This window comes from Equus quagga, chromosome 10 (assembly GCF_021613505.1).
Source record: "Equus quagga isolate Etosha38 chromosome 10, UCLA_HA_Equagga_1.0, whole genome shotgun sequence".
Lineage (NCBI taxonomy): Eukaryota > Metazoa > Chordata > Mammalia > Perissodactyla > Equidae > Equus > Equus quagga.
Genome location: NC_060276.1, coordinates 69,406,007 through 69,424,530, shown reverse-complemented (window position 1 = coordinate 69,424,530; position 18,524 = coordinate 69,406,007). Strand labels below are relative to the sequence as shown.

The window sequence follows — 18,524 nt, the reverse complement described above, 5'->3', positions numbered from 1 at the left end:
TGTGGTGCTTTACAGTTTGCAGGGTGCTTCCTTTCACACGTTCTCTCATTTGCTAGAAGGCACCCCGACGAAAGGGAGTCTACAGAGTGCTCCGGGGTGGGGGACGGTTTAAGGACATCCAGCTCCTAAGTGCAAAGGGAACAGAGAGCTGGCCTGTGACCACACTGTGTTAGACTCTGTCTTCACAGCTGCTGTCCCTTATCGAGGAGGCACAGCTGAAGAAAATTCGGCCCCAGCGGGAAGATACTGAGCAACTTGGAATCAACGAAGGTAGACATCCCCTGACCCTAAGCTCTGCTGTGACCTGCTCGCTAGAGCGCATCTCCTCAAGGAGCCACTGCTGGGGTCTCTCCCTAGTTCTGCTGCTGACAACACAGTTAATCACGCCTTGGTTTCTCCATCTCTAACAGACCTTAAAACATTCGTAGGATGATATTTATGACCACATAAAATATTCGTTCAGATACAAATGACCAACTTTATCATATAGTGAAAGCGCTTCTAGAAATTAATGAAAGCAAAATCTTTGCCCAAAACAAGTGTGGAAGTTGTGCTCAAGCATGAAGCTAATATGGATGCAGAAGAAAGTGGGAGTTGAGCTGCAGGCCTGCGAAGAGACTAGAGGGGAAGTATCCTGAGCGAGTCAAGGTCAAGCAAAAAAGGCTGGGACTGAAAAGGGACCCTGGGGTCGAGCAGAAAGGTCAGTACTAAAGGACAGTGGAGCTCTTTCCACAGAGGCAGTGCTTGCTTGGTGCCAACCACTGGAAGCCCAAGATGTGAGAAAACCTTGTAGAAATGGGATGAGTGGGTGCTCAGAGAGCCAGTAGCTTTCTCCAGGTAAGCCAGCAAGTGAGCGCCCAGGTAGAAGCGCGCCTGGGTGCCTGGCAGTCTCTCCCCGCGCCTTGGCAGGAGTCATTCGGTCTCGGCGTCCCCAGGTTCCTTCCTTCATTGCTCTGCCCACCTGGGATTTCATGGCCTTGATTCTATTAATCCTTTTATCCATTCGGTCCGTTCCTTGGCACCTCTAGGACATTTTATTATCACTGCAAATAACTTCTTGAAGCTCAAATTCCTATTTCCTCAAAAGCCTCTCTCTTCCCCCCTCACTTGCAAGAAATAGCAGAACTGGCTCCTGCACACCTCGTCCCTCCCTCAGCGAACAGGGTCTCGATACCATGTGCTTTGCCAGAGAATAGACGAGCTGCCTCAGCAGTGAAGCCCCAGCTGGATTTTATCTGCAGAGCTGTGCCCGTTGGCGCCATCGGATACCCGCTGGTGGTTTTCACGTTAGACTGAATGAACCACCTGCTTGTCCTGTCCCTCTTCCGCCACCGGCACTCTAGTCAGAAGTATCGGGCACACTTTGAAGGACCAGAAAGCGGGCAGTTTGAGAAGAGGGGTTCAGCCCTGCCTGCTCGCAGTGAAAAGCTCATGCAAAAGGATATTCTCCTGATTGTCCTTGCTGTCCCCACAATCATCCTCCACTTAGCTGAGAGAATTAGCCATGGAAAGTGCTCTCCCGCTTCCATGGGGCCCTGGTACCCACAGGGAAAAGTCTGAGCCCCTTAGCGTGGCCCTTCTGCCGTCAGGCCTTGGCCTTTTTCTCCTGCCTCATCTTTTGCTGTGTCTCCATCTGCTCCAGCCACAAGTTCCCTGAATGCACCACAACCCTGTGCCTTTGCTCCTGCTGCTTTTTCTGCCAGAAGTGCCCTCGTTGCCACCCCATCTTGCTTGCCTGAATGACTCCTCTTAATATTTTAAGACTCAATTCAAGAATTCCTCTCCTATGTTGCCTTTCCTGAAGCAACCTCCCACCCCATAGGAATTTTCTTCCCTCCCACCCCATAGGAATTTTCTTCCCTCCCACCCCATAGGAACTGACCATTCCTTCTTTTGTGTTCCATTAGACCCTATAAAAACTCTTGTCATCATTGTAACAGCTAACATTTATTTCATGCTTACTATGTGACAGGCACTGTACTAAGTGCTTTATGCATTTTAATTCACTTATTGCCAAAAACAACCCCGTGCGATAGATGTTCTTATTGTCTTCATCTTCCAGATTAAGGAAACTGAGGCACAAGGAGGCCACACAGCTAGTAAGCGGCAGAGCTATGAGTCACACCCAGACTGTGGCTGCAGTCGTTGTGCTCTTAAGTGCTGCACTGTGATGCCTCTCACTTTGCTACACTTGGAATATTCTCCTGCCCTTATCTTCTTTTACATCCGTCTTCCTCTCGACTCCTCTTTGAGAGCGGAGACTATCTTGTTCATCTGCATAGCCCAGCATTTAGCACAGGGTCCCACACAGTAGGTGCTCAGTAAAAGAGGAGATGTGCCAGTCTGGCTCAGCGTTGGAGGTAAGAGATTTGACTAGGCCCAGACCTGTGGTGAATATGAGTTTTGTGTTTTGTTTTGTGGAGAGCTTCCATTCTGGAGTCCCTGCATCTTCCCCTGGGATCTTACTCCATCAGTTATGACTCCTTTTCATCTCCAGCCGCTGCTTCTCCTTTAGCTCCTTCCCTTCTTTTCACTTTGCTGTCTTCTCACCAACAACTGAACAGTCTTCCTGCTCTGCTCCCACTTACTCACCATCCATTTGTTCATTCAACACAAGTTTCCCAAGTGCTCTCAAGGTCAGCCCTGGTCTCCAAGCATGACATTCCGAGACCCCCTTCCCAGCCTTAATGTCACAGAAAGACGGAAATGCCGTGTCCCTGTTCTCACCGATTTCATTTCTCTCTGTACCACTTCGGCTTTTCCTTGACTCTTTCACTCACTCTTCTCTCACCTCCTAGTGCCACCATTTTCCTCATCACATAGGTCACAAAGCTGATTTCTCTCCTTTGGTCTTCATATCCAATCTCCTACCAAAACTTGTTGATTCTTTACAATGTCTGTTCAATTTAGTCCTTTGTTTGCGTTATCACTGCCCCTACCCTACTAATAACAAGAGCTGGGCTTGGTGAGCACTTAGTGATAGGCGTGGGGCTTGGTGCTGGAAATAGAGAGGCAAACCAAAGAAGACCGTCTCTGCTCTCAAGAACCTCATAGTCCAGTGGGGGAGGGCAACAAAGAAGTAAATGACGGAGTATATAGTTGCACAGTATGCCAAACACTGTGAAGGAAATAAATAGGATACGGCGATAGATGATAATATAGGGAGGGGACCTGCTGTGAGTAGGTGCCTAAGGAAGGCTTCTCTGAGAAGATGACATTCAGGTTGAGACCTGTAAGATTAGTAGGATCAGCGTGGTGGAGAAGGAGTGGGGGATGTGGGGGAGGGAAGTATTTAACACCTTCCCCTGGCCCCCATCTGCGTTTCCAGCGTTATCTCCTGATGTTTCTCTACAAACCAATCTAGACTACTTGCCTTTTTTACCTGTGGGCAAGGCCTCTGTCTAGAATGTTTCCAGTCCCCATCTCTATGAAACCATTCAAGCTGCAGCTCAAGTGTCATTTTCCATGATGAGGTCACCGGTCACTCCAGAAGAGCTTCCCCATTCCCTTCTTTTGCAGCAGTCTAGCAGTTTATACTGAACTTACTCTGCTCTTCCTTGCATGGTACCTATTTGTCCATAATGTACTTCTCCAACTAGACAAAAAGCTTCTAGAAGGCTGAGACTGCACCCAAGTTATCTTTGTATCCCTCATAGCAGCCAATACATGCCAGACGCTCAATAAATGATTGTTGAATGACCTGTCCCTTTCTGGACCTCACTGTCTTGATCTTAAAACATGAGCAAGTTGCACAGAGGCTCTCTAAGGCCTCTCCTAATGATGATGATAAAATAGAATTCTGAAGGACATGTACTATGCTGAATCCCACTCAAAGAGACAGTTTGTGCCTTTTGCAAATTTTCAGTTCAAGGGAACAAATGAACAGTGATGTAGGTGACATAGAAGGCTTAAATACAGCTGCCAAAGAACATGGCACATGAGTACATTAGGTTTATACACAATTAAACACTACACGCAGTCAGAGGCTAGGAGCCTGCTGTGGGGGAGCAAAGGATCCATAGGAGATGCGTGGACTAGGACGGGGCAAACTTCCTTTTCCCAGTTGGGCAGAGGGGTAGAGTTCCAGGACAGCTTAAAAAAATAGAAAATGTTGTGATAGAAGAGGGTGCCGATTCTGATTTCTTACAGTTGGACAAAGAAATGGTGCTAGGGAAATACGGGCATGAATGTGCCAAACATACCACTAGATGCCCTCAAAGGAGAGTTCAGGTGTCCCCTGGTGGCAAGTAGGGGTTCCTGGTGGTAGTTCCCGAGGAGCGCTATTTGAGACAGTGTGAGGGTGGTGTCGGGGGAGGGCGGCGGAGGGTGGGGGCTCATGGAAGAGCAGTCAAGTGTGAGGGTCACCCGGGAGGTCTGGAGACTGTCCCAGCGCCCAGTGGGGAGTGATGTACCAGGTCTGTCTTTGAGGCTGAGCAATCGATGGCTTTGTTTGTGAAATTAAATGCAAGCTTTTCAGCTTTTAACTTTTCTTGAGGAACTAAAAAGGTTTGTGAACTACCTCTCTATTCTAGCTTATCAGAGAGGTTGAGGTATTCCTAGGCAGAATGAGAGGAAAATGCAAAACACGGAAAAAGAAATCAGAATGTAAAGGTAAAAAGATCCTAAGAAAGTCAAGGGGGAAAACCCCCTGCTGTTAAGTAGAGGAATGGAGACAACACAGGCGCCCTCCAGGGTCTGCTAGAGTTTACCCCGCTGAGGGTGAATTGGGTCATTCTAGAGAAGACACAAAAAGAAACACTAGAGAAGGTAAAGGGGAGTAAAAACCAGAGTCAAGACTATGATGAATAGAGGAATGCAAAACCAACAGCCAGAGAAGGTAAAGAACCCTGAATCACTGGGGCTGCCCCGTACTAGGTGGGCCGTCTTTCCAGGAGGAGTAAGTAGAGATCTGGAGAAGGAGAGAATGACAAGGACGTGTCAAGAGTTAGTGGGTGCAGGGGAACACGAAACCCTGCTGGAAAGCAAGTGCTGGGTAATAATAGCAAACGTTCGACGGTGCTTCCTGTGTGTCAGGTGTCACTCCAAGAGTAGTGTGTGTATTTGCTCATTGACTCTTTACGACAGCTCTGTGACTGTTGTTCCAGACATTTTCTAGATCAAGAAACTGAGGCATGGAGAGGTGAAGTAACTTACCCAAGGTCATACAGCTAGTAAGTGGGAAAGGAAGGATTGAACCAGGGCAGTTTGGGTCCGGGGTGTATGCCACTGGGCTCTGCTGCCTCGTCTAGTTCTTACCACTTCCCATTTCAGCATTTCTTTGCAGCCTGGCTTTTGCCCTCACCACTCCATTGAAACTGTGCTCTCAAAAGTCCGTATGGCTTCCAAGTCACCAAATTTTGTACCTTCACAGACCTCATACTCATCAGCCTCTCTGTCATATTTAACACTGTTATAACATTCTCCCCACCCAGACTTGAAACCTTTGCGTCATCTCTGATTATGTCTCTACAACAGTCCATACATTCACCATCACTGTTTTCACCACTATTATCCCAATTCAATTCTTCATTATTTTCATTCATTCAACAAACGCATAATTCTGTGTCAGGCCCTGGGAGTACAATAGTGAGCAAAAGATAGACATAAACAAATAATCATATAAATAAATATATATTTCCAAACTGATAAGTGCTATTAATGAAACTATGGGGCTTTATAAAAGGGTGAAATTGGAAAATTTTAATGGCCTCCAAATTAGTCTTCCTTGCTCTAGATTCTCCCTTCTCCAATCCAATTTATCCACTGTTTCCCAGGTCAATATTCCTAGAGTCTGTCTCTGACCCTACCCCTGCCCAGCTCTAATTCCTTCAGTGGCTTACAGAATAAAGTGCAAACTCCTTAGTCACATATTCGAGATCCTCCATAATCTGGTTCCAGCCTACCTTTTTAAGCTTTTCCTCACTGCTCCCCTTCAAGCACTCTAGGCTGCAAATCAACAAAACCATTCCCTGTTCCTCGTACAGAAAGACTACATGCCTTTGCCATGCTGTTGTTTTTCTGCCTGGAATTCCCTTCCCCTCATTCCTTATGGCCAAATCCTATACATTCTTAGAGTCCAGTTCAACCTTCTCCACAAAGCATTTCCTGAGTCCCTCCTTTGGAATCTCAGCACTGTCCCCCACTCTTACAGCATTCATGTTCTATCTTTGATATTGTAATCACTCCAATACAATAAGTGTAAGCCTAACCTCTTCCTTTATTAGACTGTAAGCTCATTGAGGGCGGGATCTGGGTCTAAATCACAATTATTCATTGGCTGGATGGACAGATAAATGAATGAATGAAGGAACAGATGACTGAATGAGGAGTTGGTGGCTTTCTGACTGACAACATGGAGGGGGCCGTAAGTATGCAGATATGATATAAATATTTTCTTTGATCATGTATTTCCGCTGCAGTTTAATAGAGCTGTGGGAAAGTGATCAAATCAGACAAATGCTTCCCACTTCCACCTTCCTCCACCTCTTATTCTAACAAGTGTACCTCCTGTAGGGATGAGTGGCCCCGCCAAAGGAGACACGGAATCATCTCCAAGGACTATGAAGTCATGGGCAGAAAATTCAAGGACTTGGGGGACCAGGTGCTATTTTCTTTTCTTCTTACAAAAGAAAACTGGTACTATGGAATAGAAAAGAATATACGGAAGATGAAATGGCTGCCTATTGAGATGGAATTTTAGAATAGGATTTGTCTTGTCTGGATCATAGTTTAAAATACTAGATTGCTGGGCTCCTGGCTAGAGACAGAGTTCTCTGTGATAACTGGGACAAATGTGCTTACCCAGAGCCTTGCTGATCTGATAAAGAGAACTTTAAATTGAAAATAGAGGGGGAATGAGAAAAATGTCCTGATAATATTATAAAATCAATTACTATGGATGATATCAGATATGACAACGAGAACAGCACTGGAAGAGGTGCCCATTTAGTCACAGAAGAATACGTCTGGGGAGAGTCATAAATAGAACTTACGGCTGAAGTTGTTTCTGCATCAATACACAGCACATACATTGGGTTGAGCCATATGAAATTGCCAATATTCAACCATTTTTGACCTACAAAAATGGCAACTTCATATGGTTCAACCTAATATTACAAAGTAAACTTGACATTTTAACTCAAGGTAATAAATATCAGCCAAGAGGTATCATTAAGACTTGGAGGAATGAAACAATTGGAATTTGGGAATTGGGAGGAGCACACTGTTAAGAAGAAAGGTGCCTTTGAGAATGGGAGATGACATTGTGCTGTATGCACAGAAACCCACAAATGTAAGGACAGAGCCCTCTACAGAGTTTGGTTAAAAGGAGAAAGGAGCAGGAGTCATGTAGTGTTAGCACATCACATAGCACCCTACAAAGTGGGGGAACCAATGAAGGATTCCTGATGCAGCTTACAAAAATGGCACAGGGCAAGATCCAGCAGCAATGAGGGACTTTGTCCAGTGTTGCTATAAATTTCATTGGCCTAAAAGAAGAACACTGAGAAATTCTTTACTTGTCTTGTTGACAGTATTACCCCTCAGAAAGTAAAGAAATCAACAAGAAGGACTGTTTGCTCTTCATGACCTAATTCTGACCAATGATGAAGAACTGATTGGTGAAATGGAAACTTGAAGAGCAACACTATTAACTCAGAGTTTTTAAGAGCATAAGGCCAGACGTGGTAAGGTATTTTGCCCTAGAATTCAAGAAAGAAGACTTCAAACGATTAGAGAAAATAAAAGTGGCGTGAGGGCAAAGAAAGAGCGGGCTCCAATAGATCTAGCTTTAACTCATGGCTCTGCCATTTTCTGGCTGTGTGACCTTGGTTAAATTACTTAAACTCTCTGAGGGTCAATTCCCCACAGGGCTGACAAGGGAGAGAGGGAAAGAGAAAGAAGGAGGGAAGGAAGAGCAACAGAAGGACACTCCCTCCTTCTCGGGGTTGTCATGGCAGTTAGATGAGATAGCACATGTGAAATGCTTAGCGCTTGGTAGGTATGCATTAATTGTTAGTTTCCTTGCACTTTCTATTTGGCCACCTTCCCAAAAGGGTTGAAAGGCCTAGAAACTAAATTATGACCACATAATTGTGAAGTATTTTAATGAAGAGGTAGAAGGAAAGGTATTTAAAGAAAATGATGTAAATGCACAGAGAATTCTTTGATAATGAGACATTAAAAAGGTGGAAAGAAGGGCATCTGACCAAGGATGGATTTAAAATAGTAACATGGAACTGCCAAAACCGTATCAGGAAGGCCTGACCCAAAGTGAGTTAATTCTAGGAGTAAGAAAAAGAGGCTGTTTTCAGTTTTGTTGGCATCAAGAAGCAAATGAAGGAGACCTTAAAGTCTGCAAGTTGGGGCAGATAGTATGTATTGTTTTAACTAAAATTAGCTTTGAAAATTATAAACATAATACAAGCACATGTAAAAAGAATTCCAATAGTACCACAGCGTGTAAAATGAGAAAGGAAATGGCGTAATGTTGCCAGACCACAAAGATAGAGAGAACCTCTTCCATTCCTAGTTTGCTTTGACTTCTCCACCCTACAAATTCTGTCCGTCAGGCTGGAAAGCATCGAGCAGACATTGGGCAGAGGGAACTGAGGATCACAGCAAGGAAACAAATTGTCTGATTTTGAGTCTTTTGGCCCAGACAAATTATATTTGGGGACGATGAGGGAACCTGTAGATGAGATCACTGCACTGGTGTTTGTAACCTTTGGGGCACCATGGGGCATAAGAAAGATGCTGGAAGCCTACATAAGGACATATGCTCCTTTTTAAAGAGAAGATGATAGATATCACAAGCTTTAGACAGGTAGGTTTCATCTTAATCACAGGCAAGTTTCTAGAATACATTATGGGAAGGGATGGTTTGCATGAGACCTAGAAGGGAACTAGTGATCACAACGGGTTCATAAAAGCCTTTACCTAAGAAAAGCTCAAGACAGACTAAGCTCACTTATGAGCTTAGTAAATGGGAATGGGTAAAGCAGAGGACTGTTGTAGACAGAGTGTATCTGGATTCGAGCAAGGGCATTGACAAAGTCACTCATGATATCTTTGTGAAAAAAATAGGAAAAATGTAGATAGTATAATTACTGAATGGGTGAATGATCATCCCAGAGTCTGCTAATTAATGGATTGATATTTAATTTATTTAGGTACTAGTTTATTATCTGTCGCCCCCCACTCGGATGGAAGCTCCTCAAAGGAGAGACTTGTCCTCTACTTTGCTCATGACTTTATCCCCAGTACCTCTAACAGTGTCCAGCGCAGAGCAGAAAGTGTTCAGGAAGAATTTGTTGCACGAATGAATGAACTTGGAGGTGGGACTGCAAGGCATGTTCCCAAGCTTTGTCTCAGCCCACTCCTATTCAGTGTGTTTTATCATTTATCTGGATAAAGACATTAGATGACATGCTGACAAAATATACAGATGACATGGGTCTGAGAGGGATAACAACATAATAAAGAGAGCCTCTCTCCAAAAAGAACAACTGGCAAGAGCAATTAAATCATGATAAATGCACTTAGATGAAAAAAACTGGAAATACGCGTTGAGACATTAATTAATGGCAGTATGCATGAAAAAAGACTTAGAAATTTTCATTCATTCTTTCAACAACTCTTTATTGAAAGTGCCAGGCACTGTGGATATACAGTGGTGAGGCAAACATACTGTCTGCCCACGTGGAACTTAACTAAGACTATTGAGGGAGACAGATATTAATCAACTCAGTCCATAAAGAAATACATATTTACAGACTGTGAAGAATAAAACAGAGTGCTAGGAGAGCATATGACAAGAGAACCTGACCTGGTCAGGGACGGTTTCTCTGAGGAACTGACACTTGAGCTGACTTCTCTAAGCTAAGTAGGAATAAACCAAAGTGAAGGCAAGGGAGACTAAACAGTAAGCCCAGTGAGTCAACAATATGAAATGCCTGCTTAAATGTGAGCGCGGTCCCTTGCCCTTTCCCTTGGTGGGCGCTCAGCTAGAGACTCAGCTTGCTTGCTTGCTTGCTCAGCTGAAGACTTGGCCAGAGTGTCTGCCAGGGCTCAGGCCTAAGGGACAGCCCTCATGGTCAGAATGGCAGGCTTAGGATCAAGGAGACAGCTGCATGCCTGAGAGATTGTCCTCAAACAGGGATATTGAGCAAATAAGTGAATATTTGAGGGTAACAGGAGCCAGGTTTCTCAATGTTGGAAGAGAGAGTTGCAAATATGGAAAGGAAGGAAGGCTAGAATAAACCCTCTGGTGTTGGATTCAAAATGGAGGTATCAGTATGAACTCAGTTTTATATACACTGTGTGTGTCTGTGTATATATATATACACACATATATAAATTCATATGCATGTACACACACACACACACACACTTATTTCCTAGCTCTGTCCACTGAGAGGACCTAGAAACAATAGCATCCCAGTAACAATGAGTACACCTAGCACCCAGATCTTGGGCACTAACTACCATTCTCCATTAAAAGAAACCAGGGATCCTTGGAGAAATTACTGATTCCAGTGCTGGGGCAGGAAAGTACAAGATGAGCCTGGAAGATGTTATTGGGTCACAAAGTAAGGAGGTTTTCAAAGAATGATGGGGACATGTCAAAAGGACAGAGGAACCAGCTTTGATCAGAAAAATAATGATAATAGTGGATTATGTCATTGACTAAATAGAAATCCATTAGTCTGTACTAAAACATTTTTTTGTTTTATTAAGATTATGATAGTTTACAACCTTGTGAAATTTCAGTTGTACATTATTGTTAGTCATGTTGTAGGTACACAACTTCACCCTTTGTGCCCTTCCCCCCCCCCCCCCAGTAACCACCAATCAGTTCTCTTTGTCTCTGTGTTTAACTTCCACCTATGAGTGGAGTCATACAGAGTTCGTCTTTCTCTATCTGGCTTATTTCACTTAACATAATACCCTCAAGGTCCATCCATGTTGTTGTGAATGGGACGATTTTGTCCTTTTTTATGGCTGAGTAGTATTAACACGTTTTTTTAAAGATTTTATTTTTCCTTTTTCTCCCCAAAGCCCCCCGGTACATAGCTGTGTTTTTTTGTTTTTTTGAGGCAGATTAGCCCTGAGCTAACTGCTGTCAATCCTCCTCTTTTTGCTGAGGAAGACTGGCCCTGAGCTAACATCCGTGCCCATCTTCCTCTACTTTATATGTGGGACGCCTGCCACAGCGTGGCTTGCTGAGTGGCGCTAAGTCTACACCCGGGATCCGAACTGGCGAGCCCCAGGCCGCCGTAGCGGAACGTGCGCACTTAACTGCTGTGCCACCAGGCCAGCCCCCGTAGTTGTGTATTTTTAGTTGTGGGTCCTTCTAGTTGTGGCATGTGGGATGCCGCCTCCGCGTGGCTTGATGAGCGGTGCCATGTCCGTGCCCAGGATCTGAACTGGCAAAACCCTGGGCTGCTGAAGCAGAGCGCGCGAACTTAACCATTAGGCCACGGGGCTGGCCCCTGTACTAAAACATTTTAAAAACATGAATAAATAAGTGGGGGTGAAGAAAATGCTCTACCTAATAAACACCAACTAACAACTGAAGAGGGAATGATGGAAATTAAAAAATTAACATTTAGTAACCATCACAGTAAAAACAGATTCAGGCATGAATCATCAATGGATGCCAAAACTACTGAGTGAAAGTTTAATGAGGAACAGAATATTTGGTTTCAAAGTATCTTTCACAAAGTACTTCATAATTACTTTTTAATCACTAAGCACCTGGTAGACACCACCTTAACTTTAAGCAGTGATGGGACAAATTGACACTGTATGTCTATTGGTGTGCTACACCAAGAAGAACACATCACTTTTGTGGTATGCCTACCAAAAAGGCAAAAACTGAATCTAATCATCAGGAAACATCAGACACACCCAAAGTGAGGTTCAAGCTACAACATAATTAGCCTCTACTCTTCAAAAATGTCAAGGTCATGAAAGGTAAAGAAAGACTGAGGAACTGTTTTAGTCTGCAGGAGATGAAAGAGACGTGACAACTAAATGCAACTTTTATGAAGGATTTTATTAGGACAATCAGTGAAATTCGAATGGGGTCTGTGGATTAGATGGTAGAATTCTATCACTGTTCATTTCCTGATCTTGATGGTTGTATTGTGGTCATGTAAGAGAGTATCTTTGTTTTTAGGAACAATACACTGAGGTACTAAGGAGTAATGGAGCAAGACGTCTGCAAATTAACCTCAAAGGGTTCAGAAAGAAACGCAGAGAGAGAACAATAAGGCAACATGGTAAAATATTGACAAATGGGGAAGCTGGGTGAAGGGTTATGGCAATTCTTTGTGCTTACTTGCACCTTTTCTGTAAGTGTGAAACAATTTCAAAATCAAAAGTTAAAAAATGTTAATATAAATCAGCTGGGGAAGAAAAGCCACTGTGGTCTTGCAGTGCACCAATGCAGGTCTAGCCAGAAAGCGGCTGCTGAGCTCTGTGTGGGTCAGAGCTCACCGCTCTTGGAAGGCGAGGTGACCACGTCCTGTGAGGAACAGGTGTGGGGTCTGAGGAGGTTTAACTGGAAGAAGAAAAAGCCAAGAGGACAGGGAGGGGCCTGACTCCTGTCTTCAGTCTCCAAAGGGCATCTGGGACAGAGAAAGCACACTTGTTCTAGGGAGACTAATTTCTGTTCAGTTTGAGGAAGGGCTTTTTACCAATTAGCAAAAAAGGTAGATTGAACTATCTCAGGAGTTCCCTGTCATCGGATATGTTCTGATAGAGACTGGACAACCAATTCTCAAGGATGTCATAGATTTCATGACTCCCATCAATGCCCAAAGACCACTAAGGTCCTCCTGATGAAGAGCCTGTGGTTCTCTGTCATCTTCAGGTATTGGGAATTTGAGCACTTCTGGAAAAAAAGGCACCCTGTGTTGGACCGAGGTGAACACTCCCTTTTGTTCACATGGGGCATGAATCATCTTGCTCTCACATGGGCTATTTCAATATATATACTTCTTGGCACTTTGGGAAATTCATTTGTCCCTCAGAAATGAGCAGTAAAAGCAACAGTAAAAGCCAAAATACTTTTATTTTAGAAAATTTCATTTAACAACATGAAAATAGGGCCTGAGAAAACAGAAACAAAAGCTCAAGAGAAAGTTTCACAAGAATTTAAATACTCAACATCTCAGGACCATAGATCTTCTTCAAGTTGCTGTCAGCTTGCCTGCTCCTATGCCTTGTTCCAGCAGTTCTCACTCTTTACTAAAAAGTGAGCCCTTGTTTTTATCTAATGCTTCCACAAGCTGACTATACAGAACATTCATCTGGGAAAGAGAATAGCAAATAGATTCCTTCAGAGGAAAGGAAATGTGGGGAAGCGTCTGGACCCACGGTGATGGCTAGCGAGTCTAACCCTTACCTTCCGAGATTTGAGGAGCCACTTTGGGGAGAAAATACAGTACTCTCTTGGGGAAGAGGGATCCCATCACATGAGGTCCGTTTACTAGGGACAGGCGGCTATCATAAGGGAGAAGGTACTTAAAACATAAAAGATCCTTTGCTCTTACTTGGTAATAAGAGTTTTTCTCCCCAGAGCCTCTCCTGGTTAGCTAATGGCCCACAAGTCTGAAACTCAGACTAGTTCCTAGAGAGAATGCCTTTTTAAACAGTCACGTTTGCTCAGAGGCCAATCCTTCCCTACATGCACCAGCAGTGACAGTGATGTGTCTTTCCAGCGCTCACCCTTGGCATTCCTCTTAATTAGATTCCATTTGCTAGCCCTCAATTCCCCCACGTTCACCATCCTTCCTGGTTTCTACTCTTAGAAACTACTACTTACAGTCCCCTAACTCTTGCAGCTCTCTGGAACCACTGAGAGGAACGACAATCAAGATCCTTTCCTAGTCAAGCAAGGTAGAGTCCCACTGAGAGCCCCGGTAGAACCCCGCTGCCGCCCGAGTCATGCCGTCCACCCAGGCCATCTCCCTCCTCACCTGAATTTCATAGCTTCTCCTGAGGGAGCCAAGGTGGTCAAGGAAGCGCAATGCCAGGCCGCACCATTTTTCAGCAGATACATACTTGCTACGGCTGTACATAAATATTCCAATATTCCAGGACTTGACCATCAGCCAGAGAATCTCCGTTTCTGGGTAGCCTTCCTGAAATCCAAGAGCAGTGGGTTTACAGTTAGAATGGTCACAATCATGTGGCACTGACTATCAGTGCTGCATCCCATTATTATTTTACAAACAACGGTGCTCTGCTAACACCAAGGAAGGAGCCACAGGACCCATGAGCAGTGCCCTGCCCCTGGAGAGTAGCAGGTGAGCACCTTGAAGGTTTGGTCAGCTGTAGAACGCTCCACAGCAAGACTTCATGAAGTGACATACAAACTGGAAAAGCGACGAGGCCCTCTTGGACTGAGGCCTGGTCTCCCTGAAGCAGGAGAAAATCCTGTATCCTGTTTGGGGCTTCCCTTGGTGCTGTCCTCAGTCAGTTATCTCCCCAAAACCTACCTCTAATTTTCAGAGAAAGTTATCAAGAAGCAGTTTTATTGAATTCCTTAATTTCCTTGACCTGAATCAGTCTGTTTTTGGAATAGAAATTGTATTAATCTTTATTTTTTGCAAATATATAGAAAGATTTATTTTAAGGAACTGGCTCACACAATCACGGGGGCTGGCAAGTTTGAAATCGTAGGTAGGCCAGCAGGCTGTAAATTCAGGTAAGAGGTGATGTTGCAATCTTGAGTCTGAAGTCTATAGGGCAAGCCAGCAGGCCGGAAACTCAGGCGGGATTTCTATGTTACAGTCTTGAGGCAGAATTCCTTGTCCGGGAAAACAGATTATGGAGGGTAATCTGTTTTACTTAAAGTCAATTGATTGTAATTTTTTAAAATATTAATCTTTAGTGTTGACAATATCTACCTAGCCATGAACAAAGGGCACATTTCTAAGATGGCCCCTTCTCTCTGAGTGGTCTTTAACATGGCTGATCACAAGGTTTTCCAATAGTGACAAGGATTAGTCTCAGGAGATACTTTCTCAGAATGTGTATAGGAGATGGGCCGCGAAGGGGGCATTCGCGTGCTCGTTCCATGTTAAAGCCCTTCATCTACTCGACAGGTCTCAGGCCCCTGGAGGGGGAAATGTGGTAGAAGACTTAGGCAGCAGTTTCTTGAGAGCGTCCATGACCTCGTCTCAGCTATAATTCTTTCACTCATTTGGGTCTATAAAAATTACTGTGCATGAAACACTATGAGGAGGGTGCTAAGAGGGACAAGACAAAGCTCTTGTCCTAAAGGACACATAGTGCCTTTGGCGAGACAAGGCATCCACATATAAAGAGGACCACACAGAGTATGTGATTAAGGGCTAGTGAGAGTGACACATGCATTAGGTGTTCTAGTTCAGTAGAAGAAACACGCATTAGGCTGGCACAGTCAGAAGAAGTCTGGTCTCTGCTTGAAATGCCACCTCCCATCCTTGTCCACTTGGTAAACCTCTACTTTTTTTGAAATTCACAAGCAGAATTAGTTACTTCTCTCTCTCTGTTCCCATAACAAGCTTTACACTCCTCTATAAACTTATATCACATTGTTTTGAAACTGTTTATATATTTATCTCCTCCTCCAGACTGTCGAGCTCCTTGAGGTGCAGGGAAGTTTTCCTGTTCATCTTTATATCCTCAGAGTCCAGCATTGCACCTGGCCCATGATAGGAGCACAATAGGTGTTTGCTGAATGAAGAAATTAATGAAAGAGTGAACAAATGAATCAATATCCAGTCAAATGCTGCCTCCTCAGTGAGGCTTTCCCCGACTCTCCACAATTCATTATTCACAGTGCTTTATCCTACGGCACTTTGTTCGCAGCACTGCACCAGCACTTCCAACACTGTATCGTCTGTCTCCTCCACCAGGCTGGGAGTTCCTTGAAGGTGGAATGTCATCTACCCTTGTGTATCTACAGCCTGGCACAGTGTCTGACAGCGTTGTGATTTTAACTGAAGGAATGAACAGATGACTGAACAGACGACTGAACAGACATGGTCTTAGGGTAGATGAACAGCATCTCGATACACAGAGGTCATATGAAATGTCCAGAAGAGGCAGATCCATCGAGACAGAAAGCAGATTGGTGCTTGCCAGGGCTTTGGGCAGGGGGATGGGGAGTGACTGCTAATGGGTGTGGGGCTTCTTTTTGGGGTGATAAAAACGTTCTGGAATTAGATACTGGTGATAGTTGCCCATTTTGTGAATATACTAAAAACCACTAAGTTGTATACTTTAAAATTGTGAATTTTGTGATATATGAATTATATCTCAAAAAAAAAATACAGATATACAGAGAAAGAGAAAGGCATTCCATATGGTTAGAACAGAATAAATAAAGACTTGGATTGTGCTTGAGACTGGGCATGTCTCAGGGAGATTAATAGTTGTTTGGCCTAAGCAGACAATTTATGTAGGGAAATTAACGGGAAATAGGACTGGAAATGTAGGATGGGGTTACCTAAGCAGTTCCTAAAGCTTTTCCTCAGAACACTAGTGTCATGGAAAATGTTAACAGATGGTCAATAAAAATAGAATTCTTTAGTCAAATGTGTCTTGGAAGTGCTGCATGCTATATACACCCTCTTGGAGTGTTATAATGCACAGTAGTTCGTTCATTAAAAGTTCTAGGAAGTTTTATAGTAAGGAAACCATGTAACTTTGCTTAAGCTAGGGTATATAGATCGTTTACTAACATCTTGCGGGATGTAATTTGTAAAACGTTGGACTGGAGTGTAAAGGGTTTTGCAATACAGGCCACAGATTTTGGAATTTATTCTGCTGGCAATGAGAAGTCACTGAAACTTTTTGAGAAGGGAAGTGATAGGATGAAATTAGAATTTTAAGAAGACTGAAATGCCAGGACCTAAGTGTGAGGAAACACAGATAGTTAGACCTGTTTAAATGAAGTTTTAAGAGTCTAAGAATGAAGTGACGAGGGTCAGAAACAAAATAGTGACAATGGAAAGGCAAAGATGTAAGAAACATTCTAAAGAAGAATCAACAGAACTTGGTAACTGATTTGATATGGGGAATGAAGGATAGGTCAATTGGAAATGGCTCTAAAGTACATAGTTTGAGTGGCTGAGACAATGCTGATGTGATTCAAAGAAGAAAATGGAAGGAAATGTTTCTGGGGATAAAAGATCAAGATAATGATAAGTTCTATTTTAATCATGTTACAATTGAGGTAACTGGAGATATCATGTAGGCTGTTGCAGATATGGACTGGAGTTCAGGTAACAGTTGAGTGTATCAATTCACTTAAAACAGAGTATAGAATATAGAGAAGGAAAGAATAGAGCAATATTGGAATCATTCATAGTTGTGTGGTAAGAGGGAAAAGACAACACAGAGGCGTGGTGAGAAAATAAAGGACAAAGGAAAAGAGAATTTCACTAAGGAGACAGTGGTCAATAATGAAAGCCAGGGTAAAGAAAGAGGCCATCAAATTTGTCTAGGAGGTGGTAATTAGTGGCCTTGTGGAGTGCGGGGTGGCTAACAGTCAGGGAAAGAGTGGCTCAAAATGAGGACAGACAGGTAAGCAGGGCCTTGTAGGCCACATTCAGGATTTTGGTCGTTAAGACCAATGGGAAACTACTGAAGAAGATTAAGCAAGGTCGCACATATTTGAAAATTTAAAAGATCACTCTGGTTGCTGGATGGAGAAAGGTATAGAAGAAAGCAAGAGATGCAAGGAGACCAGCTAAAAGGTTCCTGCAGTAGCTGAGGCAAAAGATAACTTGAGCTAGGTTGGTGATGGTGGAAGATGGGAAGAAGTGAATGAATTTGAGATATTTAGGAGGTAGAATTAACAGGACTTGGTGATGGATTAGAAAGGGGAGTAAGGGAGGAGTTGAGGGTGAGTCCTCGATGTCTGGCTTGGCAACTGGAAGATTGATAGTGTCATTCAGTGAGTTAGGGAATACTGGAAGAGTTTTATTTTCATTTGCATTCGCTGCCCTCATGTCCAGCATTGCTCAGGAGAAACATTAATCTTTAATTAAAAAAAAATGCATCCATGCAGTTACTCACCCCAAAATGACATAGACTTGCCCAGGTGAAATGCAAATCAATGCCAGCAAACAGAGGCGTTTGCTCTTATGACTTTCTGGGGCTCATATTTGAAGCCAGTTTTCTCTGTCCTCAACATCTTCATATATATGGCAGTCCTACATATATCTAACAAAATTGTAGGTGTTCTGGAACACAAATGCCTGTCTTTTTAGGCTCTCCACAGGGTTCCTGAAGTGAATATTGTGTACATCAGCTTTACTAAGATAAAATTCACATACCATACAATTTACCTAAAGTGTACAATTCAATGGTTTTTAGTATAGTCACAGAGTTCTGCAACCATCCCCACAATTTTAGAACATTTTCATCCCCCTAAAAGGAAACCGTGTGCCCGTTAGCAGTCACTCCCCATTTCCTCCAATACAGGCCCCCACCATCCCTAGGCAGCTACTAATCTAATTTCT

General features: G+C 43.5%; 1 protein-coding gene across 1 annotated transcript in view; it reads right to left on the bottom strand.

Moving 5' to 3' along the window:
* Positions 1-13,244: 13,244 nt before the first annotated feature.
* TEX11 (testis expressed 11) overlaps positions 13,245-18,524 on the bottom strand; it is a 355,345-nt gene continuing 350,065 nt past the window's right edge. Inside the window, exons 29-30 of the mRNA XM_046672868.1 lie at positions 13,986-14,150; positions 13,245-13,316 (exon numbers count right to left, since the gene is read on the bottom strand). Of these exons, the coding sequence (XP_046528824.1) occupies positions 13,245-13,316; positions 13,986-14,150 (237 nt within the window). The remainder of the gene's footprint in view (positions 13,317-13,985; positions 14,151-18,524) is intronic.